General features: G+C 36.6%; 1 protein-coding gene and 1 pseudogene across 4 annotated transcripts in view; one reads left to right on the forward strand and one right to left on the reverse strand.

Annotated features, from left to right (window-relative positions):
- The window catches only part of RASAL2 (RAS protein activator like 2), a 450,535-nt gene that overhangs the window by 308,549 nt on the left and 115,167 nt on the right, over positions 1–26,819 (forward strand). For 3 of the 4 annotated variants that reach the window (XM_006867078.1, XM_006867077.1, XM_006867080.1), the window contains one exon: positions 16,428–16,534. In XM_006867078.1, coding sequence (XP_006867140.1) covers positions 16,428–16,534 — 107 coding nt within the window. Of the gene's footprint in view, positions 1–16,414; positions 16,535–26,819 lie in introns of those variants that run through there. The other variant, XM_006867079.1, reaches the window with a different exon arrangement.
- Positions 19,498–19,974, reverse strand: LOC102815356 (annotated as a pseudogene).

The raw sequence follows: 26,819 nt of genomic DNA on the forward strand, positions 1-26,819 counted from the left end.
ACTGATTGTTCAGTTTTTCCTTTCAGATGAATAAATTGGCATTCTGATATCTACATTTTAAAATAAGTCCCCCCCCCCCCCAAAAAAAAGTAGCTAAAAATCTATTGAAACTTAAGCATGACAATTAATTCCATACTGAGTCTTTCAGGTAGTCATGGTTCCATTAGCTGTGCTACTGAATAAGATTTAGAAATTGTGCATTTCCAAAAGTATAAGGAAAACTTCAAAAATTTTAAACCAAATTTCCCATGAAGCTTATTTGTAAAAATCTCACAGCTGAAGATCCAAGTTAATGTAAAAAAAAGAGAGTGATTTAAACTTGACCAGCTGATAGAATTTAATTCCATATGTGAATTAGAAATGACTAGACCTTTCATTGGTAATTTTATTATGTATTAAGTTGAATAACATGAAATCACTGATATTTCACCATTTTAATCTACAAAAAAATTGCAATTATATGTAGTTCAGCCTAATAGCATAATAATTATGAGCACATGTGCCCGTTAAAGTGAAAAATTAGGTGTCCAGGCTAATTATGATTAAATGCTTTTTCATAGTTTAGTCCAATGTATTTTTTTTTTTTTTTTGCTAATTATTAGAGATAAGTACTGCGCTGCTAACTGCAAGGTCGGTGGTTGAAACTTACCAACCGCTCCTTGGGAACCCTGTACAGGGTTGCTATGATTTGGAACTGATTCTACTTCACTTTAACAGCAACACTAATTATTGTACTTTGTTCTGCACACTCAACTGCAAATTCTGAAAGGATGGCGTCCATCTAGAGGCTCCCTTGGGAGAAAGTCCTGGTGATCTACTTACTGGAAAAAAGTAGCCCTTGAAAATACTGTGAAGACAGGTCTTTGAACCAGTTCATCCTGGTTCAACCCCCTGCTGAGATTTTGCCTTTCCATGCCAAATATACTGACTCAGAATCTGCAGTTTAACAAAATCCCCAGGTAATTCTTATGTATATAAATCTATGAGGGAATCTCTAAGAATCACCTGCTGAACCAACTGCTGATCCTGATCCTGTTAAAATGTGTATTTCTGCTGATTTAGTGGAAAGGCAGATTCTCAGTAGAGGTTGGACTTGGAATGAACTCATTTGGATCCCTATATGGAACACAGGAGTGTTCTGACAAACAGGAGTCACCATGAATTGGAGTCAGGTTGTCAGAGAACTGGATTTTTGATAGACAAGGAAAAATGATACACATGGCTTACAAAAATGTTATGGGAATATTACTTAAAATTGAGAAAATTCTTATCAGGAAGCATTTTATTTGAAAATCTCAACAAGGTCGCCGTTATTCAAGTCTTGAAGCACAAGATCTAGTATTGGTCAAGAATATGGAGATGGATTGGCACAATGGCAGCAACGATGGGCCTCAGGTGTAGCAACAATTGTAAGATTGGCCCAGGACTAGGCAGTGTTTCATTCTGTTGGGCAAAGGGTCACTATGAGTCGATACTGACGTGATGGCACCTAACAATGACATAATTTAAGATCCCAAGCTAGAGAACATACAGTCAATTAATAAGAATTTATATAAATGTATTGCTTGGAAATCAAAGAAAGGTATATGAATAATCAAGCTTGATTTTATATAAGTAGATGAATTTAAGTTAGTATTAAAGGTCTGGTACTATAGGATAAGCACTGGACTGCGAACTGCAAGGTTGGCGGTTCAAAACTTACCAGTTGCTCCTTGGAAATCCTATGTTGTTGTTGTCAAGTAGCTTCTAGTCCATTCCAACTCATAGCGACCCTATATTTTCTGAGGAGCAACTGGTGCATTTGAACTACCAACCTCGAAGTTACATTCAGTGTTTATTCTACAATGCTATACCAGGAAAACAATATACAGGATTACTGAGTCAACTGAGTGGACAGCACTTAACAATAACAGCAAAGGTTGAGAGAGAAATGAAAAGCATTAGCTAAAATAGGTATGACTATGGCTAGTTGGAGGTTGGAGATTATCTGAATGAGACATTTTATGTTGACAGAAAAGAATGAATATGTAAGGTAAGGCCACATGTTTGTTTTGTTTTGTTTCAATAGCAAACTATTAAGATCTTTAGGAAAGTAATCACATCAAGAAATTTTTTAGGTAGATTAATCTGGTAAGGAGCTCAGTGGCTCCATATGATAACCGCTGGCCTGTAAACCACAAGGTCTGCAGTACGAGCAAGCTGCTGAGAAGAAAGATGAGGCTTTATGCTCCTGCTAAGATTTAAAGCCTCAGAAACCCTATACAGCATCATTATGAGTCAGAACCTACTGTTAACAGTGAGCAGAATAACTTGAAGAGATCAGAGTCTGTGAAATATGATCAGAGGATCTAACCATAAACTGCATGAAAAGATAAAAAAAAACCTGGATTCGGATCCTAGATGGTAGTGGGAATAAAGAGTTCAGAATGAAGCAGACAGACTTGGCAATGTTTGGCTGTTTAAGGGGTAAAAATCAACATCACAGCTCCTCCTTTTTCTGTTACCTTCACTGATAAGTGCTTGATATTGAGTGTAAACATTTTAATTTTTGTATAGTGTCATATGCATAATTAGTCTTCAGTAAATTACTAAGTTTTCATCTTCATATTAGTGCTTTAAATATTTATATGTTTTCACTTTTTAATAGTTTCTATTAGTATCTGTGTCCTAGTGTGGGGCTGTAGAATAAGCGCTGGGTTTGATTGCTAACTGCAAGGTAGGTAGTTCAAACTCACCAGCAACTCCTTGGAAACCCTATACACGGTCACTATGAGTCAAAAATGACTCAGATGTACTTAACAACAACTGTTTTTGGAACAAAATATCTGTTTTTGCAACAAAATACCTGTTTTTGGACCAAAATCAGACTGTGGTAACTTGTGTTTTGTTGTTATGCTGGAAGCTATGCCACCAGTATTTTAAATACCAACAGGGTCATTCATAGTAGACAGGATTCAGCTGAACTTCCAAACTAAGACAGATGAGAAAACAAGAGAGGCAGATTATTTCCAAGTGTTTTTAGCCACTGAGAACCTTATCAATATCAGTGGAGAACTGTCAGGTAGCTCTAAAGTATTGAATATTGAAACATGATGAAGAGCACCAGAATATTGTTAGATATAGTGCTGAAAGATGAGCTCCTTAGGACGAAAGGCACTCACACTACGACTAGGGAAGAGATACCTCTCAAAGTAGAGTTGACTGTGATGACGTAAATGGATTAAAGCTTTCAGGGCCTTCATTTGCTTATGGGGCACAGTTCAAAATGAGGAGGATCCACCTATAAACATCCATTAGTAATCATAACGTGGAATGTACTTAATAAGAATCTAGGAAAGTTGAAAGTTGTAAAATTCGATATCCTTGACATTTGTGAACTGAAATGGACTGGCACTGGCCATTTTGAATCTAACAGTCATTTAGTTTATTGTGCCAAGAATGACAAATTGAAGAGGAATGACATTGCATTCATCATCAAAAAGAGTATGTTAAGATCTATCTTGAAATATATTTGTTGTCCGTGATAGGATAATATCCATCAGCCTCCAAGGAAGACCAGCTAATACCACTATTAATCAAATTTACACACTAACCACTAAAACTTGTGATGATGAAATTGAAGAATTCTACCAACTTCTTCATTCTGAAATTCATCAAACATGCAATCAAGACATGTTGAGAATGACTGTGTTTGGAATGCAAGGGTTGGAAACCCAGAGGAAAGATTAATAATAGAAAAATATGGTCTTGGTGAAGAATGTTATGGAGATCACATGATAGAATTTGCAGCTACCTTTTTAAACTGCATAAAAGATGACTATACACATGGACCTCACCAGATGACACACAGAAGTCAAATTGACTCCCATCTGTGGGAAGAGATGGTCAAAAAGCTCCATATCATCAGTCAAAACAATGCCAAGGGCACTGTGGAACAGATCATCAATTACTTTTATGCATGTTCAGCCTGAAGCTGAAGAAAATTAAAACAAATCCATGAGAGTCAAAATAGGACTTTGAAGATATCCCACCTGATTTTAGAGATCATCCCAAGAACAGATTTGGTTCATTAGATACTAATGACCAAAAACCAAAAGACTTGTAGGGTGACACTAACAACATCATACAGGAAGAAAACAAAACAAGACAAGAAAGAAGGAAAAGACTCATATGGATGCCAGAAGATATTCTGAAACTTGCTTCCAGGGTAGAAATGCTAAAGGAAATGGAAGAAATAAGGAGGTAAAAGAGCTGAAAAGAAATTTTCAAAGGGCAGTTCTAGAAAACAAAGTCAATTATTATAATGAAATGTACAAAGACCTGGAGTTAGAAAAGCAAAAGGAAAGAACATGTTTAGTATTTCTCAAGCTGAAATGACTGAAGAAAAAAATCAAGCCTCGACTTAAAATACTGAAGGATTCTATGCACAAAATATTAAACCATGCAGAAAGTAGAAGATGGATGGAATAAGCATTTGACTACTAGGGCAGTTTGAACCACAAGGTTGGCAGTTCAAACTCACCAGCTTTCTCTTTGGAAACCCTATACAGGGTCGCTATGAGTTTTGGAGTCCTGGTTTGGCACTGTTGGTTAATGTGCCAGACTGCAAAGCCGTTTGAACTGCAAGGTTGGCAGTTCAGGCTCACCAGCTGCTCCTTAGAAACCCTATACAGGGTCGCTATGGGTCAGAATCGACTTGACGGCACTTAACGTAGTGGTTATGAATTGGGCTGCTAATTGCAAAGTCAGCAGTTCGAAACTACCACCTGTTCCTGCAGGAGAAAGATGAGGCTTTCTGCTCCCATAAAGATTTACAGCCTTGGAAATCCTGTACAGGGTCTCTTTGAGTCAGAACCGACTAAACAGCACTTAACAACAACATACCAAAAAGAAGTGGTCAGTGTTCAACCATTTCAGGAGGTAGCATCTGATCAAGAGCCAGTGGTACTGAAGAAAGAAGTCCAAGGTTCACTGAAGGCATTGGGAAAGAACATGTCTCCAGGGATTGATGAAGTACAAATTGAAATCTTTCTACAAACTGATGCAGCACTGAAGGCACTCATCTGTGCCTTGAAATTTGGAAGACAGTTACATGGCCAGTTGATTGAAGAGATCCATATTTGTACACATTCCAAAGAGAGGTGGCCCGATAGAATGTAGAAATCACAGACAATATTGTTAATATCACACACAAGTAAAATTTTGCTAAAGATAATTTTTAAATGGCTAAAACAGTACATTGACAAGGACCTACCAGAGGTTCAAGCTGGATTCAGGCAAGGACATGGAATAACGGATATCATTGCAGACGTCAGATGGATCTTGGCTGAAAGCAGAAAATACCAGAAAAATGTTTACCTGTGCTTTATTGACTGTGCAAAGGCATTCGACTGTGTGGATCATGACAAGCTATGGACAACATTGCGTAGAATGGGTATTCCAGAACATTTAACTGTACTCATGAAAAACCTGTACCTAGACCAAGAGGCAACTGTTTGAACAGAACCAGGGGACGCTGAATGGTTTAGAATCAGGAAATGTATTTGTCAGAGTTGTATTCTTTCACCATAGTTATTCAGTCTCTATGCTGAGTAAATAATCCGAGAAGCCGGATTGTATGAAGAAAAATAGCATCAGGATTGGAGGAAGACTCATTAACAACCTGCGATATGGAGATAATACAACATTGCTTGCTTAAAGGAAAGAGGACTTAAAATAGTTACTGATGAAAAAATGAATGTAAAACTGATGTTCCCCATTGTAAACTATCACTCAATTCACAATAAAAACTTAAAAAAATAAAATTTAGGTCACAGACCACAGCATTTAGTATGGGTTGCAGCTCAATGTAAAGAACACAAAAATCTTCATTAACATCATAATTAATGGAGCAAAGATTGAAGTTGCGAAAGACACCAGTTTGCTGGAATTTACCATCCGCACAACTGAAGCAGCAATCTAGAAATCAAACAACGTATAGCGATACACAAATCTGCTGCACAAGACCTCTTTCAACTTTTCAAGAGCAAAGGTGTCAGTTTTAGGACTTGATTGAAGCCATGATGTTTTCAGTACCCTCATATGTATGTGAAAGTTGAACAGTAACTAAGGAAGACCTTAAAAGAATTGATGCTTAATTTATGATGTTGGTGGTGTGGTAGCTGTGTACCGTGGAGTCCGTTCCAACTCATAGCAACCCTGTACAGGGTTTCCAAGGCTGTAAATCTTTACAGGAGCAGAAAGCCTCATCTTTTTCCCATGGAACAGCTGGTAGTTTCGAACTGGTGACCTTGCGGTTCACAGCCCGATTCATAACCACCGTGCTACCAGAGCTCCTTTATGGTGTTAGAGAAGAATATTAAAAATACCACAGACTGACAGAGAACAAACCTATACTGTAAGAAGTACAACCAAAAGCCTCCTTAGAAGCTAGGCTGGCAAGATTTCATATCTAAATATTTTAGACATATTAGGAGGGACCATTCCCTAAGGAAGGACATCATGCAACTGGTACATTTGAACCACCAACCTTGTGGCTCAAACCAACTTTGCAGTCCAGTGCTTTATCCTATAGTGCCACACCAGGACTCTGTATACATTTTAGGTCAATAATATATACAATGTGTGTGATGAACTACCTCATATTTCTGTGTTTCTTTTCTAGAATATTCTTATCACCATCACTATTCCGGGATTGAGGTTTTGCTTTAATGGGCTTTTCCTCAATGAGTATGATATATTTCTCCTAAAAAATATGAAAGGTCATTATAAATTGTTTAAGTTCTGTGGGTTATGTAGGAAGAAGAGAGAAAACTGGATTCTTCATGGTTACTTACTGTACTTTTTTCTAAATTATTCAAGCATAGTATAACATGTTTGGTGGTTAAAAGCACAGGTTCTAGATATAGACTGCATAGATTGAAATCCTCATTCTTCCCTTCATCAGTGGGCAGAGTAAAAGAGCATCTTGTTTTCTTATTTGTACAGTGTGGTGGTTAATTCCAGTTCCAAAGGAACTGTTGTAAAGATGGAAGAGGTAACCCATATAAACCACTTAACATGTAATAACACTTAATAAATTGGAGTTTGGTGGCGTTACCATTATTATGTTTCTATTGTTGTTATTAAGATCTCTCAAGTTATCATTTAGAACCAGAGATGCTTTGTATTTGCAATTTTACATATCACATATTATTTCACATATCATTTGTAATTATCCCTGGGCTATTTTCTTAGCCTTGGAAAGAGTTGAGAATGTTTTGTTCACTAAAAATACTCCATCATCTCATCCACCATCATGTGAAACCCTAAACTGAAAAAAATGGAATACTTGTGGGTGTTCAGAGTCCTTAATCAGGAAAATACCTGTTTTATTATATAAATGAGAAGAAATGGTTTGTTTTTAAATAAAGAAAGAATAAACTTGATGAAACAAAGAAAAGGTGGAGGAAACAGGATAGCTTGACTTTTTGAAAAGTCACCACATTTCTGTACTTATCACCAATTTGTATGTATTGAAGTTAGTGTCAAGGGCGTGCAAACTTGAAAGGAGTGCTTGTTTGAAGTACTACAGTCTAAATGATACAAATTGGATAAAATTAAAGTGGCTCTAGAGATTTGTATTTCAGAGCTGCTGAATGGTTATGACTGTCAGTATACAGGCTTTAAAGCAGTAAAAATGGAATACAGCAAAGAATGTTCTACTGAAAATGGTGGAGTCTGTAATACACCCATGTGGTATGGTGTTAGCCGCTATATAAATGTACTATGTAGTTTTCTTTTCTCTGCAATTGTTGTTTTTCTTTTATAATGTTCTCTACCTCAATGTTTAAGCTTTCCAAGAAAGAATATGTAACTTTATTTTTTGTGAAAGCCTTTCACATTTTGTCATTTGTTATTAAAGTCCTTCTTTACTGAAGAGGAGATGCCAATCCATTTCCAACTACTAGTTCTTCCTTCCTGTTTTGTTTCTTAAACTTCTTCTGGGACTTCTGTAAGAAAAGAATCCTGTTCATTTATATCTACAGCATAGAGATATTTGCTTATCTCATAGATTAATGACTGGAACCAGTGACATATTTCATCCGGTTTACTATTGTCATAATTTCTACAGTATAAGGGAAAATAGTATGACAGTGAAGTGGCCCCATTCGCAGCAGTACTGTACACTCTTAAAATTTCAGTGACTTGAATTGGTGCAAAGCACAGTATGGTGTGTATTCAATTTTTCATTATGCTTTGTTGAAATTTTATTGATTTTTAAAAAGGTTTTTTTAACATGAGCTGTAGAATTTCTCTTTTGAGAATAACATTACAACACTTGTTTTCTAAATATAATAAAAAAAAATATTAAAAGGGGCCTGTGAACAATTATAATTAGCAGAGGTTTTCCATTCACTCATGTTTCATTATTCTACATACAAAACCACTAGGAGTTGGCTTTGGTTGCTATTAATGTGAAGTGTTTAGACTTATGTTAAAGTGACTGCTTCTGTGAAGTGTTTGGGGTTTTTTGGGGTGTGTGTGTGTGTGTGTGTGTGTGTGTGTGTGTGTGTGTTTTCCAAGCCAGTCATAAGTAGGTTTTTACTGTGAAAATGTTACTTTGGTTCCTTACATCATTGTTCATCAAATTAAAATGTTCTAAGTGTTTTTCTATGATTTGTTCAGCTTTCTTGCTAAGTTTTCTGAATTCAGTTTCACATTGATGAGATTATTTCAAAATTTTTGTCTTTCTACCATCAAATAGAATAATAATTATTATTACAGTATAGACAGCACCATGATTAAATAAAACTAAATATTAAACTCAGTGCTTAGCCCATAGCAAACACCTTGGTATTAGCTATAATCATTACAACATTTCCTCCAAGCAAATTACTCATGAAAGAAGTATTTACATTTTATGTTGTTGTTATGTGCCATGGAGTCGGTTCTGACTCACAGTGACCCTGTACAGGGTTTCCGAGGCTGTAAATCTCTACGGGAGCAGAAAGCCTCATCTTTCTCCCGCGGAACTGCTGGTAGTTTCGAACTGCTGACTTTGCGTTTCATAGCCCGATACGTAACCACTACACTACCAGAGCTCCTTTTATAACCCGTCTATATTTCTATTATAATATTTTAAAATATTTTTCTCTGTTCCTTTTTTGTTTTTAGACTTGTTTTTGTGAATTAGAAGGAGATTTATAGAGCAGACCATCACTTTCACATTCGGCAATTTGTGTGTATTTTGTTTCATCTCATTGATTGCAATTCCCCCATATCCTACTTCTTCCCTATGTTTTTGTTTCCCTTACTACTCCTGTGCCAACCCTTCTGGACTTTGTTCTTTCATAAATGTTGCCCTTTTAATCTCAAATGGTTTATTCTAAGGTGTGCATACCTCAATAGTGCTAATGGTCCCCTTACATATTTACCTGTCCGTTGTTTGACTGAAAATTAAGGCAAAAGGATGAGTTCACTTCAGACCTGAAGGTTGACTAAGGACCATAGTCTTGGGAGTTCCACCACTTCTGTTTTTTAAACTGTGATTGTAGTGGTTATGTGTTGTCAAGTTGGTTCCGACTCAGCGAACCTATACAGGGTTTCCAAGGAGCGGCTGGTGAGTTTGAACTGCTGACCTTGTAGTTCAAACTGACCTTGCAGCCTAGTGCTTTATCCCACAGGGGATAAATCAGAGAGGAGAAGGTGTGTTGCTGGTTGTTGTTGTTTTTAGGTGCTGTCGAGTTGGTTGCAACTCATAGCAACCTTGTGCACAATAGAACAAAACATAGCCGGGTCCTGTGCCATCCTTACAATGTTGTTACACTTGAGCCCATATGCTGCTGCCACTGTGCCAATCCATCCTGTTGGAGGTCTTTCTCTTTTTGGCTAACCTTCCATTTTACCAAGCTTAATGTCCTCTTCCAGAGACTGGTCTCTCCCCGATAATATGTCTAAAGTATAAGAGATCAAGTCTTGCCATCCTTTGGTCTTCTAAGGAACATTCTGGCTGTGCTGCTAGTGGTGGTAGTGGTGTGCTATGGAGTCGATTCTGACTCATAATGACCCTTTATAGAGTTTTCTATGTTGTAAGTCTTCATAAGAGCAGAAAGCTTCATCCTTCTCCCACAGAGTGCTTGGTGGACTCGAACTACTGACCTTGCAGTTAGCAGCAACCTAATATATAACTGCACTACCAGGGCTTAAATAAAGTGGAATAGTTGGGGGTGTGAAAGAACCACATTTGATCCTCAGTATCTAGCGGTTCTGCAACTGTGGACACAACCAACTACAAATTGAAAATATTTCCTTCTCCAGCTACTGGTCCCTCCTGATAACATGTCTCACTGTCCTGACTTCTTAAGGAGCTTTCTGGCTGTTCTCGTCGTTGTTGTTGTTAAGTGCTGTCGAGTAGGTCCCAATTCATAGTGACCTTATATAGGGTTTTGAAGGAGTAGCTGGTTAGTTTGAACCTCAACAGCAACAACAACAACAAAGATGTTAATAGTTGGATAAATAAAATGATTTATTTCATGAAATTGTCTATGAAAGCTAACATTAAAAGCAGAACTTGATTATTTTGTATTTTTTTGGTACTGTTTTTTATTTTAGGTCACACTGTTAATTATTCATTCAACACATGTTTTTAAACAGTCAGTACTGTTTTAAGGATAGAAGTTACAGCAGGGAATGGTAATCTGATTTTACTTTTTTAAAATAATACTTTTAAAGAAAATTATAATAGCAGTTTTTACTGTTAAAACTTTAGAAAATGCAGGAAGATGAAAATGATAATCCATTATACATTACTCTTAATAAATTTTAGAGAATGTGTTTTTAGACTTCTTTTTTTATACATATGAAGGGGCTTCAAAAAGTATGGGAAAATGTAATGAAAAGATAATGGAATTTTTCTACCAACTTTTTATAGTCCCTTCATATGTAAATATATTTCTCAAAACCTGACTCTTACTTAATTTTATTTTTTCATTTAAAATTACGAACCTCTTCTTTACTAATATTTCTATATCATTTTAAATGTCAGTGTACTATTTCATGTATGGATGTATCATACTCTGTGGTCTGGCATGTAGAAAATGTCAGTATTTTTACTTTTATTAAAATGCTGTACTAAACATCCTTATACACATACCTTTGGAAATTTTACAATTTCAACTAGCATAATCCCTCAAGAATAGAATCACTTAATTAAGGATGTATAAAATTTGTAAGTCCCCCCCCTCCCCTTTTTTTTCTCTTGGTTGTACCTATTGTCAAATTGTATGGCATTATTCATACGTATGGAACCCTGGTGTAGTGCTGTGGATAAAGCACTGGACTGTAAAGTCAGTTTGAATGACAAGGTTCAAACTTACCAGTCACTCTTTGGAAACCCTATGCAAGAACACTATGAGTCGGAACCAACTCAATGGCACTTAACAACAACATTCATACATATAATGAGGGCAGTGGTGATTCAGTGGTAGAATTCTCACCTTCCATGTGAGAGACCTAAGTTAAGTTCCTAGTTAATATGCAGCCACCGCCCACCTGTCAGTGGAGGCTTGACCAGACACTAGGAAGAGAAATGCCTGGCAGTCTACTTCCAAAAAAATCGGCCCATGTTAAAACTCTATAGCTCACAACAGTCAGATCCTATTGTGCCATGGGGTCACCATGAGTGAGGAGCCAACTCAATGAAAGCAAACAGCAATTTAGAAAAGTCAGGGATTGTAATTTGATACAGAGGTATATTTTGGTTTGATCTTTTCCCCTAGCCTTGAATGCTATAAAAACCAAACCTACTGACACAGAGACAATTCCAACTCATAATGATCATATATAGGATTTTCAAAGTTATAAATTTTGCAGGAATGGAAAATCTCTTTATTCCACAAAGTGGCTGGTGGATTTGAACTGCAGTCCTAACAGGGTCGCTGGAACCAACTCCATGGCACATCACCACCACCACCTTTCAGTTAGCAGTCCAGTGCTTATCTTACAATGCCAGATGGTTACTAATAAAATAGTTTATATGCAGTATCAACCTAAGCTAACTATGCTCGCTATTCCCTCAAAGATTTTACTCTGAGAAACTACTCTAGGCCAGTCTTTCTGTATATTATAGGATATGTCAGTATTGTCTTTTCAAATGTTTATGGAAAGTAAATGTTTCACAGCCACACACTGATAACACTTTCATTTTGTGGGGATGTAGTCACTGCCTCAGTCTTTCCTGTAGTGTGCCTTTAGCGCACTGCTTTCCCTAACTTAAAGAAAAATAAGTAGCTCCTTAGAATCTTAGAGTTGGTTCCCCCAAATATATGATTATCCCTTTGCTTACAAGACATGCAGGGATTTTTTACATTTCCTTCCTGATAAATGAACTAAAATCTATGAGCACATTATTAGTAAAAGGCAGCAGCTTACTTTTATTTGTCAAACTAGCACATTTTCCTCCAAAATAAATGTGTTGTTGTTATTAAGTGCCTTTTGAGTCAGTTCCAACTCATAGCATGCCTGTATAGGGTTTCCGCAGAGTGGCTATTGAGCTTGAACCGCTGGCCTTACAGTTCAAACTGACCTTGCAATCCAACACAGCCCACAGCACCACACCAGGACTCCCAAATTTACCCCTATAATTATTCACTTGTCCATCTCTTTGCCATACATTTCAAAGAAAGCATATTCACATAAATTTCCAATTTACACCAATGTAAGAAGAAAAAGTGTATGTTGAGGCAATGATGTTAATATTAATACAACACTTTGGATTTGGAGAGCCCCTTTCTTCCAAAAAACTTATTTTGTGTCAAAGTGCATAAACTCATTAATCTTGTCTTTATCAACAGTAGCTCTCTGGTTGTTCTGAATAGTCCATTGAATGAACTAATTAAGACGAGGACCGGAGAGGTGAAATGGCATACACAGAATCACAGAGATGGTAGAATTGCCAGAAAGAGCACCTAAACTTATTCATTGAATTACTGTAGAGCTGAGTTGGAGACTATTTCTTATTTTTTATTTGTCATCTGTCACCTCATTTCAGTTTGTACCCAACGACAAAAGACAGCAATTTAAAACTTTGAGGGGCTTATTATAACTTATTTGCCTTCTAATTTAAAGATGAAAAATATTATTTTCAGAGGATGAGAATGTAAATGAAGCACTTTCAGAACATTATCTACTAAAATATCTACACACAATCTTGCATGTCTCTTGCCCCAGTCTCAGAAAGTAAAGCATTTTCAAAAATGACTGTAATTAAATATCGTAACTATGAAAGGAGCATTCATTTTGCAGCAGGTGAAATAATGCAAGAGAGCAGGGTAAGGGAGACAATTGTTTTATTTTGGCCTCGTGGAACCAGTATAGATTTTCCTTCGACTCAGCAGAAATGTTGCTGTAAGACCACAGTAGCAGTTTGCTTTCTTCTTGGAGATTTAAAGTTAAAAGTAGCTTGATCAGTTTAATACGCAGGCCTGACTGTGATTGATCCAGCAGGGTATTAATCACACTCTTGCAGTTGCTCCTCTCTTACCTTTAAGTGGCCGGTGGTTCTTGGGGGGTGGATTTACAAGAGGGCTTCAAAAAGTTCATGGACAAATTCCACTGTCTTTTCATTCCATTTTCTCACAAACTTTTTGAAGTCCTCTTGTATTCTTCCCCCAGCTTTCAAATAGTATGAATCTTCTGAGAACTGAGAAACTTAGATATTTCAGAGGAAGTGATATAGTGTAGACTTCTTACTCTTATCAGTTGATTTAGCTTACCTAGTGTCCTTTCTTTCCTTCTTTTTAGTGGCAAACGTTTTATTTCAGGAACAATGTAATTTCCTTTTCTGGACTCAATAACAGAATTTTAAGTTACATCATAATACAGAAAGGGAATCTGAAAGAGAAGAAAAGGTACAATAAATAAATACCTTATTGGAGTTTGAAATGTGATCCACTCATTTTGCCAATATAATTTCAAATAATGAAAACACTGAAATGTATTTATTTAATGAGTTATATGCCTGAAAACTAAAATTATGTTTGCAAGAAAGTGAGGAAATTAATTTCATTTTGTCTTCCTTTAACCAGAAATTTACAAATTAAGAAAATTGTTTACAAGTTTATTTTTTCCTTGCTAAGGAGCTCTGGTAGCGTAGTGGTTACGAATCGGGCTGCAAACCTTAAGGTCAGCGGTTCGAAACTACCAGCCGCTCCGCGGGAGAAAGATGAGGCTTTCTACTCACGTAAAGATTTACACCCTCGGAAACCCTGTACAGGGTCACTATGAGTCGGAACCGACTCGACGGCACTTACCAACAACAACAACAACAACAATGAAAATATATCTCTCCCAATTTTGTTTCTCTGTCAATTAGTCAGAGATAAAAGTAAATTATATTGTAATTATCAATTTTCTTATACTTTCTAATTTTATATAACAGATTATCTTTATAGGCAATTAACAGGTTTTTAAATAATTAGATTTTTTTCTTCCTTAACAAATACCCTCCTTGCCTGCCTTGTCCCCACTCTCCATATAAGCTTCTAATTTTGATAATCACTCTGTAAAGTCATGTCTCTAAAGTCTGGGGATCTTATTGTTCATTGTGCTTTGACAAGCTGATTTGCTTAAATTCACTGCTTTGTGCCAGTCCCACAAATTTGAGCTAATTATACTGCCATTTTTTTTTTCAGAGATGTGTGTTAGAAGTCATGTGTGCCTAATTCTGAAAATGGCTTTGTACATTAAGACTGATTTAACCACTGATGGTTGGACAGATGTTGAGAGACAATTATTGGTCATCATTTTAAAATATAACAGTTGCACAAAACTCTCTTATACTGCAGGAAGATAAGATGCTATGTTATCAACCTCTCAGTCTTTAGTAGGAATGTTGCAGTTTGGCTTATGACTTAACTGATCAGAATGTCACCAAGAAGATATGTTTTAGTCACGGAGAAGAAAATCAGTGTCCAGCATGCAAAGATAGTAATAGGATAAGCACTTCCAATTGGATTTTCATATGAGGGATTGATTTGTGTGCATTACTGGGTCTGTGTAAAATGGTGTCCTTTTGGCACTAGCTGAATATAAATTTCAGTAAATGTTTTTTTCTTGTTGCAGATTAATGTGATACAGTGAAATTTTTTGTAACTGGGGGAGCAGTGGTTGGGCGTCTGTTAATAGCCTGAAAGTAACTAATGAGGATGTGCAGTGGGAACGATTGATTGAATAGCTGCAGTCCTGTGTGTTTCTTTCTTGCTTGCTCTCTCTGCAAGCTGTAGAGAGGGAGGGGGAAGAGCAAGACACAGAGAGGGAGGGAGGGAACCAGAGGAAAACGCTTTCTCTTAAGTGGAAGTAGCACGGATCCCAGGGGCCAGGAGGCCAGAAATGGAAGTTTTAACTGCATCTGTCTTTTAAAGGGAGAACAGCAGGAATCAAAATGTTAGTCTCCGGAGTCACAATTTACTCCTGTTTTTTTAAGATCTGGAAGAGAACACAGAATACTTTTTTAGGATGTGTGGCTTTTTGTGGGTTTTTTTTGTTTTTTTTCCTTGTCCATGTTGAGATTATCTAATGTTGTCTGAGAAGCTGGATTCCTATGTGTCTGTCAGTTGAAGTGGAGATGGGAAGCAGTTGTGATAAAGGTATAAAATGTATATATCTATCATCTGTGTACGCTTGTGTATATGTATGTATATATATCTATCACTGTGGGTAAAAAAATCTTGAATTGTTACCTTAATATATATATAGTTATTAAATTGGAGAAGATCACATTATCTGCAAAATCCAAAGATTGTTAGGTCAATTCGAACAGATTGAGGATTCCAGAGTAAGATGTGAGTAAGGTCATACTGCCAGAACCAAGGAGAAGCTGATCTATTTTTATATCTGCATAGGCATATATATGATTTTATCCTGGCAGCCGCTTTCAGTCTTCTCGTGGCCCGTTGGTTGCAGTCTGGTGAATCATCTGCACAGAACCGAACTTTGACCTTTTTGCAAACACTCATCAAATCATGTACAACACTAGACTATGTCTTGTTAACAAGAATATCAGAAAATTTTGTTTGGTTCTATTAACTCCTAGATTGCTGACAAGCAGAGCAGTAGATTCATACACTGTGAGGTGCTGATATTAAAATTAACTTTTGGTTAGTATGCATAGCTCCAAGGAAATTATTTTTATATTTGTACAGATGAAAAAAAAAAAAGACACATGCTAACACAATAAAATAGATTCTTCACTCTGATCAAATCTCCTTAGAGTCTTGATAGTTCAAACTCAACAAAGAAAAAGAGACAAATTATATGGAGATAGAATGTGATATAGCTTCTAAGTAAGCTCACTTTGGGGACAGTGGGGAACAGTAAGTTTACAATTTAGTGAAAGATTCTAAAATTTTGGTTCTTAATAATGTTTCTTCTTTGCATGTCTTATCCAGAGGTGCCAGCAGAAAGGTCCCCCCGCAGACGGAGTATCTCAGGGACCAGTACATCAGAGAAACCCAACTCCATGGACACTGCAAATACCTCACCCTTCAAAGTACCAGTAAGTGATTCTCTTCTCTTAGTACCAAATATCTAACTTATCACCTTCCTTCTTAAAGTCAGAGAAAACTACTAAAAGAAATCAAACCATGCAGCTCCTCAAAAACTTCTTATACTGAGGTTAAAAGACACAGTTGTCAACTTGTGCAGATTGACTGTCCACTGTTTTAAGTTTAATGTTTTAAAGCTTTAGAGAATATTACTTCTACTTGTGGGGTATTTCCAAAATATATAACTAAGTATTGTTGTTGTTAAGTGACATCAAGTTAGTTTCAACTCATTGCAACCCTGTGTAGGGTGTCTTTGAGTCAGTTCAAACTCATAGTGAGCCCTGTATAGGGTTTCTAAGGAGCTACTGATGGGTTTGAACTGCCAACGTTGTGGTTAGCAGTCCAGTGCTTATCCTACAGGGCCACACCAGGAATCCATAACTAAGTATATTAAATTAAAATGTGGCGCTGTGGTTGAATGCGCTGGACTGCAGAGTCACTTTGAATAACAGGGCCGCTGGTTCAAGCTCATCAGCTGATCCCTGGAAACCCTATACAGGGTCACTGTGGGTCAGAACTGACTTGATGGTACTTAACAACAACAACAAAAAACAAAGAGTGTGAATCTTTGCAGAATGTTCTTTTATCACACTACTAGGTGACTCCTATCAAAGTTCTGGAGAGAAGCTCGTGGGGTTTCTCTCTTTTTAGAGGGGTGAATCTGAATTTTCTTATATTCCAGAATTGAAATATAGCAGAGAATGATGAGATTTCTGTAGTTGCAGATACATTATCATAGAATTAGACAATATGAGTTCTCATCCTGAAAACCCGTATTTTTGCTTATGCCATTTATTAGATCAGGGATGGGGAACCTTTTTTCTACCAAAATTTATAACATCATTTGCAGCCCATACAAAATTTTCAACTTAAATTTTTTAACTGTGGACTGCTGTATTTGGTCACACATTTAATTAACTCACTCCTAATGTGGTTGCTGGAACTGCGATTGCCTTGTCAGGGCCAGACCAAATGATTTCAAGGGCTAGACATTCCTCACCCTGTTTTATATGAAAATCTAAGCATAATAAATACTCTGGAAGAAAGTAGCAACTTAAACCAACCAGCCAGTACTTAGAATTAGTATTGAATTACAGTATCCTGCTGAGGGGAAAAGGCTGTACAGGATCAGTTCAGTTGACTACCAGTTGAAGGCCTGTTTTGAACCATTTTTGATATAACTAGAGTAACCCATATTAAAATCATCTTTTTTAGGCTAGAAATACACATATTTCCTAGCCATGTCAGTTTATTAAAGGTAACTGTTTTTATACTTGAAAATAATTATTTCCATGAAGCTGGTCATTCATTGTTCTAGGTATAATCAGTACAAAGTAGAAATAAAGTTGTTTGTTTCTAAAAAAAGAAGTTTGATTCTTTCTTGTAATTCAGCCAAGTCAGTAGAAATGGTCAATTTCTCTATTGCATTGATCTTATAAGTAGAACTAATGCTTTGTGATATATAAACTAATATTCATTTGTGAGTTTAGCCAGTATGTGTGTTCAATTTGGATTAAGATTTCTTTTGATTATATCATAAAGGGGTTGTAGAGTTTGTAGATTATCTACTAATATGAAACCTTTCCCATTTTTATAAACTTTCTCATTTTTAAACTTCACAAGCAAGTGTTAGATTAATGTTCTAACCAAATTAAAACAAAAAAATTTAAATATCAGACTTAATACCTTTGTATTAAATTTCTTTGTTTCATAGACAAAACTACCTGTTTTAAATTTTTTTCATGAATGAGATAGCATTTTTTCTACCTTCGTTTCCTTCTTATATTCCTACTAAAGCAGAGATCAGTACAATAATACTTCGTTGTTGTTTTTGTAAACTGCTGTCAAGTTGGTTCCAACTCATAGCCATCCTATATTGGGTTTCCAAGTAGCACCTGGTGTGTTTCAACTGTCAACCATGTGGTTAGCATCCTAGTGCTTATCCTACAGCGCCACACCAGGAGACTATAATAATACTAACAACCCATATAAAGAGTTTGGTGGAAAGGGTGTATTTAGAATTTGATACTTGGCTTAACATTGATGTTGGACTGAAATGGTTTTTTTGTTTTGTTTTGTTTTTAACACTAAATAAAACTGTCCCTCTGGGTTATGATAACATTGGAATATTTCCTATATTAGAATATAAAGTTCATGGCTGGGCTTTTAAAATTTGTATTAATTAGGAGCCACAATTCTCACATTAAATAATAAATTGACAACTAATCTAAAGCTTATCTTAATAATAAGACTAATTATTTTTTATTAAAAGTAGTAAACCAATGATGTATATTAATGAGAGCTAGTACTTCTTCGTGTAGCAGGAACAAATCGGGCTGCTAATCTCACTGTCAAGAGTTCGGAACGCCCAGCTGTTCAGCGGGAGAAAGATGAGGATTTCTGCTCCCATAAAGATTTCCAGGCTTGGAAACCCTGTACAGGGTCACTATGAGTCGGAACCAACTCCACGGCACATAGCAACAACAACAACAAGTACTACTTACAAACCATTTACCCAGTTGTTAGTCTCCTGACAACCTTGGCCACCACACAGAAAGAAATAACGAGGGACATTATAGTCACAAAGCCCATGCTCTGTTAGCTCCCTAGAACTCAACTATTTATAGGCTTTCACCTAGAGTGTTGTCTGAAAAAGTAACCATCAATGAGGTACTTCATAAACCAGATATTTCTGGGTAACACGTTTTATAGGCATCACCTCTCTTCAAGAATTTAAATTTTCTAAATTTATATATATATCACAAAATAGTACATAGCCCTCCCCCCTTTAAAAAAAAAACAAAACTGCACAAGAAATACAATTTTACTTTTTTTTTTTGATGTTTGTACATCTCAGACTTCTTTATTTTACTCCTGTTATGCCATGAATTCCTAGGGACTAGGTTCAAGCAGTTCAGGCTAGAACTATGAATTCCTAGGGACTAGGTTCTAGCAGTTCAGGCGCCTTTCCATTGGTTCTCACAAAGTACGCCTCTGTGGGGGGAGCAGGCTGGCTCTTTAGCTGAACCCAAGTCTCCTTCTCTTTGGCTTCCTTCTTTTTCTGATCGTTTTCCTTCACTCGCTTCAGGAAGCTGTCTCGGCTTAATATGCTCAAAGCACATAGTAATTCTCTTGGCAAGAATCTTGCCCTTGACTTCCTTTTTCACAACAATGTTGACAGCATTATGGGTCACATTGTGGACTCTTCCAATTTTGCTGTGGTAACATTTGTGGGGCATGCCTTTTGAACTGTGTCCATTCGCTTGATGTCTGCGATATTGCCTTTCTTGTAGATTCGCATGTATGTAGCCACAGGAATGACCCCATGTTTTCTGAAAGACCTGGAGAACATACAGCAGATGCCCTGCCTCTTTCCCTTTGTGTTAGTCATCTTGGTGGATTACTGAAAGATGGTGGCTCTGGCTGAAGGGAACAATTTCACTTTTTCTTGATGATTCAGAGTCATTATTATCAATGTCAATTACTGAAGTATGCATCATTCTGCAAACAAGAGTACCCTTAAGGGCTATTGATAAATGTAAGGCTGATTGCCTTTATCCTAAATGGATTTAGATGGCTTTTATGGTTCTTTGGTTTTCCTTTTCTCTCTTTTCCCTTTATGCACTCATTTTTTGTTGCAAACAGTTTTAATTTAAATTTATTAATAGCCCTTAAGGGTAACATTGTTTACAGGATGGTGCATAGTCATTAACATTAATAGTAATGATCCTGAATCATTAAGAAAAGTGAAATTATGTTCATTGTACTGTTTTTAAAAGGGGAAGGCTATTAATATTATATATAATATGTACCTATTTAGAATATTTAAAATCTTGAAGAAGAAATGTGATGCTGAGAAAACTTGTTATCTAGAAAAAAATCTGGTTTATGAACTACCTTGTTCTTTGATAATGCTGGATAGGTAATTTATATTACTTTAATAGAAGTCAAATACGGCTGGCTAAATTGCAATAATTGTATGTCTGTGGAAGTACATTTTATTTTGAAAATTTTCAAATAATATCAATAGCTAATGTGACTTACATTACTTTCATATATTTCTGAAAAGAAGTATATTTAGTTTTTGGATCAACACAATATTTGTGCAAGTAATAACTCAGTGACTTTTTGAATAATGAATAAGTAGTGCAAAAAGGAACCAAACTTGGAGATTTTTATCTTTAAGTTAGAGTTTCTCAAAGAAGGTTTTCAAAGTTTCCATGCTAACTTTGCAAAGAAGCTGAACTAAGTACGAGTGCTGGTGTCTCTAGGATTCAGAAGTCATCTCTTTGGTGAGCAGCATATTCACCATTTGCCAGGTAGACCACAAACAGATCTAGTAGTGGAGTCTCTGAAAGGGCCTTGTTCTTCCTGGCTCCATTTTTAAGCTCACTGGCAACAGTTGAAATGGATTTAGAAAGCCCTGACTGAAATTACTAATGTTGTCATACTTAATTGAATGCTTACTTTGGGCAAGGTATTAAAGATTCACCAATAATTGATAACTTTTTTTTGGCACTGTTGTTGGTCTGGGGAAAACAGAAATGAACACAACAGAATTTTCCCTTTCTGAGAGTTTATGTTACAAGTCGGGCTGCTAACCTCATGGTCACTAGTTCTTAACTAACAGCTGTTCTGTGGGAGAAAGATGAGCCTTTCTGCTCCGGTAAAGATTTACAGCCTCAGAAACCCTGTGCAGGGTTGCTTTGTGTTGGAACCGACTCCACCACACACTACCACCACCTTAGTCTAGTTGTTGTTGTTGTTAGGTGCCATCGAGTCAGTAACAATTCATAGAGACCCTATGCAAAACAGAACGAACTAAACACTGCCCGATCCTGGGCATCATAGTCTAGTTGTTGTTGTTAGGTGCCATCGAGTTGGTACCGACTCATAGCGACCTTATTATGCACAGCAGAATGAAACACTGCACGATCCTGGGCCAACCTCAATACTATTGCCATGCTTGAGTCCATCAATGCTGTCACTTGACCAATCCATCTCATTGGGGGTCTTTCTCTTTTTCTCTGACCCTCCATCTTACCCAGCATAACATCTTTCTCCAGTGACTGTTCCCTCCTTACAATATGTTCAAAGTATGAGAGACAAAGTTTGGCCATCTTGTCCTCCAAGGAGCACTCTGGCTGCAAAACTCAAAAGCATCAATTCTTCTACAGGCTTCCTTATTCGCTGTCCAGCTTTCGCATGCATATGAGATTATTGAAAATACCATGGCTTGGGTCAGGCGCACCTTAGTCCTCAAGCTGACATCTTTGCTCTTCAACACTTTGAAAAGGTCTTGTGCAGCAGATTTGCCTAATGCAATACGTCATCTAATTTCTTGACTGCTGCTTCCAGTGAGTGTTAATAGTTGATCCAAGAAAAATGAAGTCCTTGACAACTTCAATCTTTTCTCCATTGATAAGAGTATTGTTTGTTGGTCCAGTGGTGAGGATTTTTGTTTTCTTTACATTGAGATGTATATTTGTAGTCTAGTAGAGACAGAAAAATGACCGATCTATAAGGAGATTGTAAGTGTTGTAACAGCAGTTATTGACAGCACACCGCATTAAGGCTTATACAGTTTTGAAGAAGCCACTATTTGAGCTGACTTTCAAAGGGCTGAATGAAAGTTAACAGGTAAAGAGTAATCCAAACTGAAAATATAGCATTTTGGAAAGACACACATGAGATGACTGATTCTTTCAGAAAATGTAGAAAGGATTCAGTGAGATAGGGAACAAAAAGTATGTGGCCAAAATTATGAGAGGAGGCTGGGAAGGTAAACTGGAGCAAGACTGTGAATGGGTTTATCAAACAAACTAAATTTTGCTGACTGTTGAAGTGTTGTTGTTGTCATTGCTAAGTGCCATGGAGTCAGTTTCCACTTATAGTGATCCTTATAGGGTTTCCAAGGAACTACTGGTGGATTTGAACCACAAACCTTGTGGTTAGCGGTCCAGTGCTTATCCTACAGCACCACACCAGGACTCCATTTATTAAAATCTTTGCTTTGTCTCAAAAACTAAGCTAAAAAACAAAACAAGAATAAAAACTAAGCTAAGTTGGATTAATACAGAAACGTATTTGTACATACTTAGCATTTCTCATAAGTGACTCCTTTTTCTCTTGCTACCACTATCCTAGTTCAGGGGACTGCTGGCTCACTGTAGTATAAGCACTGGTCTGCTAACCACAAAGTCAGTGGTTTGAGCCCACCAGGCATTCCCGCAGGTAACAGATAAGGCTTTCTGCTTCCACAAAGAGTTAACAGCCTCAGGAACCCTGTTAGCAAGGTTGCTGTGAGTCAGAACCCACTGATGACACTTAACAACAACATCCCAATTCAGGAGTCCTTGGGTGATGCAAATGGTTAACAAGCTGGGCTTCATTCAATATCAGACGTGTAGCCACCTCTAGCTGTTCAGTTCATATTACTTCTAGAGTAATGGTTAGTTTAAGGAAATCCAGGAGAAGCCAGTAAGGGTTGTGTTCATATTCTGCTACCTGATGATGGATCAGGCAGAAAGAAATCAAGGCAAAGCAGGGAAGCTCAAAACCTTTTTAAGTTTTCTTCATTCACAACAATTTGTACTTTTTGAAAAAACTTAAAATAGTTAACTAGTATAACAGGATAAGGAGCTCTGGTAGTGTAGTGGTTACGAATCGGCCTGCGAACATCAAGGTCAGCAATTCGAAACGACCAGCCGTTCCACGGGGGAAAGATGAGGCTTTCTGCTCCCGTAAACATTTACAGCCTCGGAAACCATGTACAGGGTCGCTATGAGTCAAACTGACTCTATGGTACTTAACAACAACAACATAGAGGTGACAGATAACAGCCAGCTAGTTTGAAAATGATGTAGGAAATTGGTAGAAAACAACTATATGGAAACTGAACCTATAGGTTTTGTTGTTGTTGTTGTTTTAAAGTGCCATCAAGTCGTTTCCAACCCCTAGTAACCCTGTATTGGGTTTCCACGGACGGACTGGTGAAGTTGAACCACTGACCTTGTGGTTCAAATTGACCTTGCAGTCCAGTGCAGTAACCCACAGCGCCACACCAGTGATTGAATGTACTCTGGAGTCCTGGTGTAGAGCTTTAGGGTAAGTACTAGACCTCAAGATCAGTTTGAACCTCAAGGTCGGCGATTCATACACTTTAGCCGCTCCTTGGAAACCCTATATGGGGTTGCTATGAGTTGGAATCAACTTGGTGGCACCTAACAAAAACAACAAATGTGCTTTTATCTAATCACAGCCATAAGAAAAAAAGCAATGATATGCAGAATAGTTTTTCTGTCCTTCCTCCATTCTCATCCTGCATTTCTTAACACGTGCCTTAATTCAAGTTGTTGTTTTATGCCATGGAGTAGCAGTTACCTATTTGTAGATCCATGTCCCACAGATAGTGAATATTTGTTCTAACCATCTTTGTAACATTTGTAACAACCTCATGCCTACCAGGTTATCTAGCCTGTAGTAAACAGTCAAACTATTGTTGAATGGATAAAATATGCATGGATTAGTGTATGTGCATTTTCTTGGTATTACTGATAATGTCTACAGTCAATGGTATACCAACCCTTTTAGGATAAGCACTAGACGGGCAAGGTCAGTTTGAACCACAAGGTTGGCACTTCAAATCCACTAGCTGCTCCATGGAAACCATATATAGGGTTGCTATGAGATGAAACCGACTCAGTGGGTATTTCTTTGATCTCTAAATGTTATCCATAAGTTGTCTAACTAGTTTTTGCCTCTTAAAGACTGTATTTTCGTTTTTTCTTTAATATCCTACTGAACGTTATGCCTTTGTCAGATCTGTTTTCCTTTAAATAAAACATCTATTGTATATTTATATATTTTTAAAACTACATTCAAGTGATATTCTAGGGTGACTAAGAAAAATTGAATAAACTGATGAAAAGCTATCCAGATACTTAATTAAGCTTAGATCTCAGAAAAGAAATGATGACATCTTATATTGTGTGTATTTGTTTCACAATGCCTGTTATTGGAATGGGCTCCTTTCTTTAATACTGTACTTTATAAAATGACTATTGATATTTATGAATTTTGCATCACTTCTACTTACACGATGCCATCAATTTGACTTTGGCTAAATGAGAGCTGCTTGTGTTCCGGGCCAGGTGCTCTGCTCAGTGTTCTCATTTCAATAACACAATGGTCTGAGTTGGCCTGCCATGTGAATATAGCACAATGCAGTTGCAGCTGCTTCATTTGTATTAGCTTTGAGCTCAGCTCTGAAAGAATTCAGGCACTAAAATATATGCCAAGACGACTAGAAAACATAGTTGAACTAAGGCGGTAGTTAAATATTCCTATGGTATTCCTCCTTGTGTTCTTGTCACTGTGACACCTGAAGATTCCCAATCACATAAACTAGATGCAAAAAGCAGTCAAAACATGAAACCTTTGCACAGTTTTTACGAGACAGTAAAGCTCTGTAAGAATAAAAATGTAGAATAAGGTAAAATCCTGGATAAGAAGAAATGTATCCAGTCTTACAAAGTTAGTAGGCTCAGTTGGTATTTGTGTCTACTTTGAGTAGGATCCTCAGTTAATAGAATCCAAAAGAAGTGTTATTTCAAGTTAAACAGAGAATTTCATGCCCACTTAATAAAAGAAAAGAGTTCATTGTCTATATTAGTGATTTTCAAATTTAGGAGTATATGTACAAAAATCACATAGAACTTTAAAAAAATGAAGATAAAAACTGATGCTTGGACCCCATCTCAGACTAGTTAAATCAAAATCTCTAGAGTATAACCCAGTTATGTGGGTTGTTCACAAGTCCTCCCATATGATCCTAATATGTAACCAAGATTACGACTCAGTCAGTAGTATAAATGGTAAAATATTAGAAATCATCCAGTCTTTTGTCTTACCTGTGGACAGAAGTTAACTTTCTTTTGTAACTTCCAGTCTGCCATAAGAAACTAACAAGATATATGTGCTCAGTAGCCTGCCTGTTCTTATTCCCAAACAAATTGCTTCATCGTGCATTAGTTGTCATTCCAAGTGTTTGCTACCATCAGCTCAGATGGCCAGTCTAAAGTTATGAAATACTTGCTTTACTAAGGGAGAGTGACTCCTAGCCTAAAAATCCCAGTCTTAGGTGTAAAATAGTGAAATTGAACTCATAGTACCTGAACAGCAATACTACTTCAATTTTTATATTCTTATTGCTATCATATTTCAGGACACTTTTCTTAGAGTTCTTTCCTGTACTGCTATGCTAAAAGATTGTGTATCTTTCTTCCTTCTCTTCACTGACCAGCTGCATAGAGTAGAAGTACATAATAGAATTATACTGCAGTGATATCCCTTTTAATAAAGAGTATATTTTTAGCCATACATAAACATGAAAATGTAATATAGTATATGGATATATTTATATGTATATAAAATTTTATTTATGTACCTATTTAATATATATTTAAATAATATGTATTTATTTATACATACATTTATTTATATGTATATAAAATTTTATAATAAACAGATGTCAGAAAAGAAAAAATGTGTTCTGAAGCTATCAAATATTAACCATGCCTTATTGTGTAATCAGAATGGGTATAAATTTTAAATATTTTAATGCTAAATATCCTAGAAAATACATAGTTTAGAGATACAAGGTTTGGAGCAGACGAAAAAGAATTATGTGTAGATAAGACCTCTTTAAAGGAAAAGGAGAGGATAGATGAATACCTAAAGGAAAAGGCAGCAGTTTTGGCAGGGAATATTGCCAAGATTCTGAATTTGGAAAAGTGAAAGAACAAAGAGCAGGTAATTCCTTGAAATAGGTTTGTAGCTGCACTAGCCATTCTAGATTCGAGTTTATCCTACAGGAGGAGAGGACTATTTGAGACAGAGAACAGAGTGAGCTTACTGATATAGCTCAATTTTATACATCGCTATCAGTTCCTCTTCCATCAAACCACAGCCATTCCTCAGAAACCCTATACGTTGTTGCTATGAGTCGGAAACGGCTCAGTGGCACTTAACAACAGCAACCAACATATACTAAAACAATTTTAAAATATTTTTGAGTCTCAGTTCATAATGCAAAAACCTTTTTACAACATTGTTGTGTTGTTAATGTTCACAACATTAGAAGCATTATAATTAGCAATTAACCTCTAGAAGTTTTATTTATTTTTTGCTATTAAGTACTGTCAAGTCAGTTCTGACTCATTCATAGTGACCCTG

Source organism: Chrysochloris asiatica, unplaced genomic scaffold, assembly GCF_000296735.1.
Source record: "Chrysochloris asiatica unplaced genomic scaffold, ChrAsi1.0 scaffold00100, whole genome shotgun sequence".
Lineage (NCBI taxonomy): Eukaryota > Metazoa > Chordata > Mammalia > Afrosoricida > Chrysochloridae > Chrysochloris > Chrysochloris asiatica.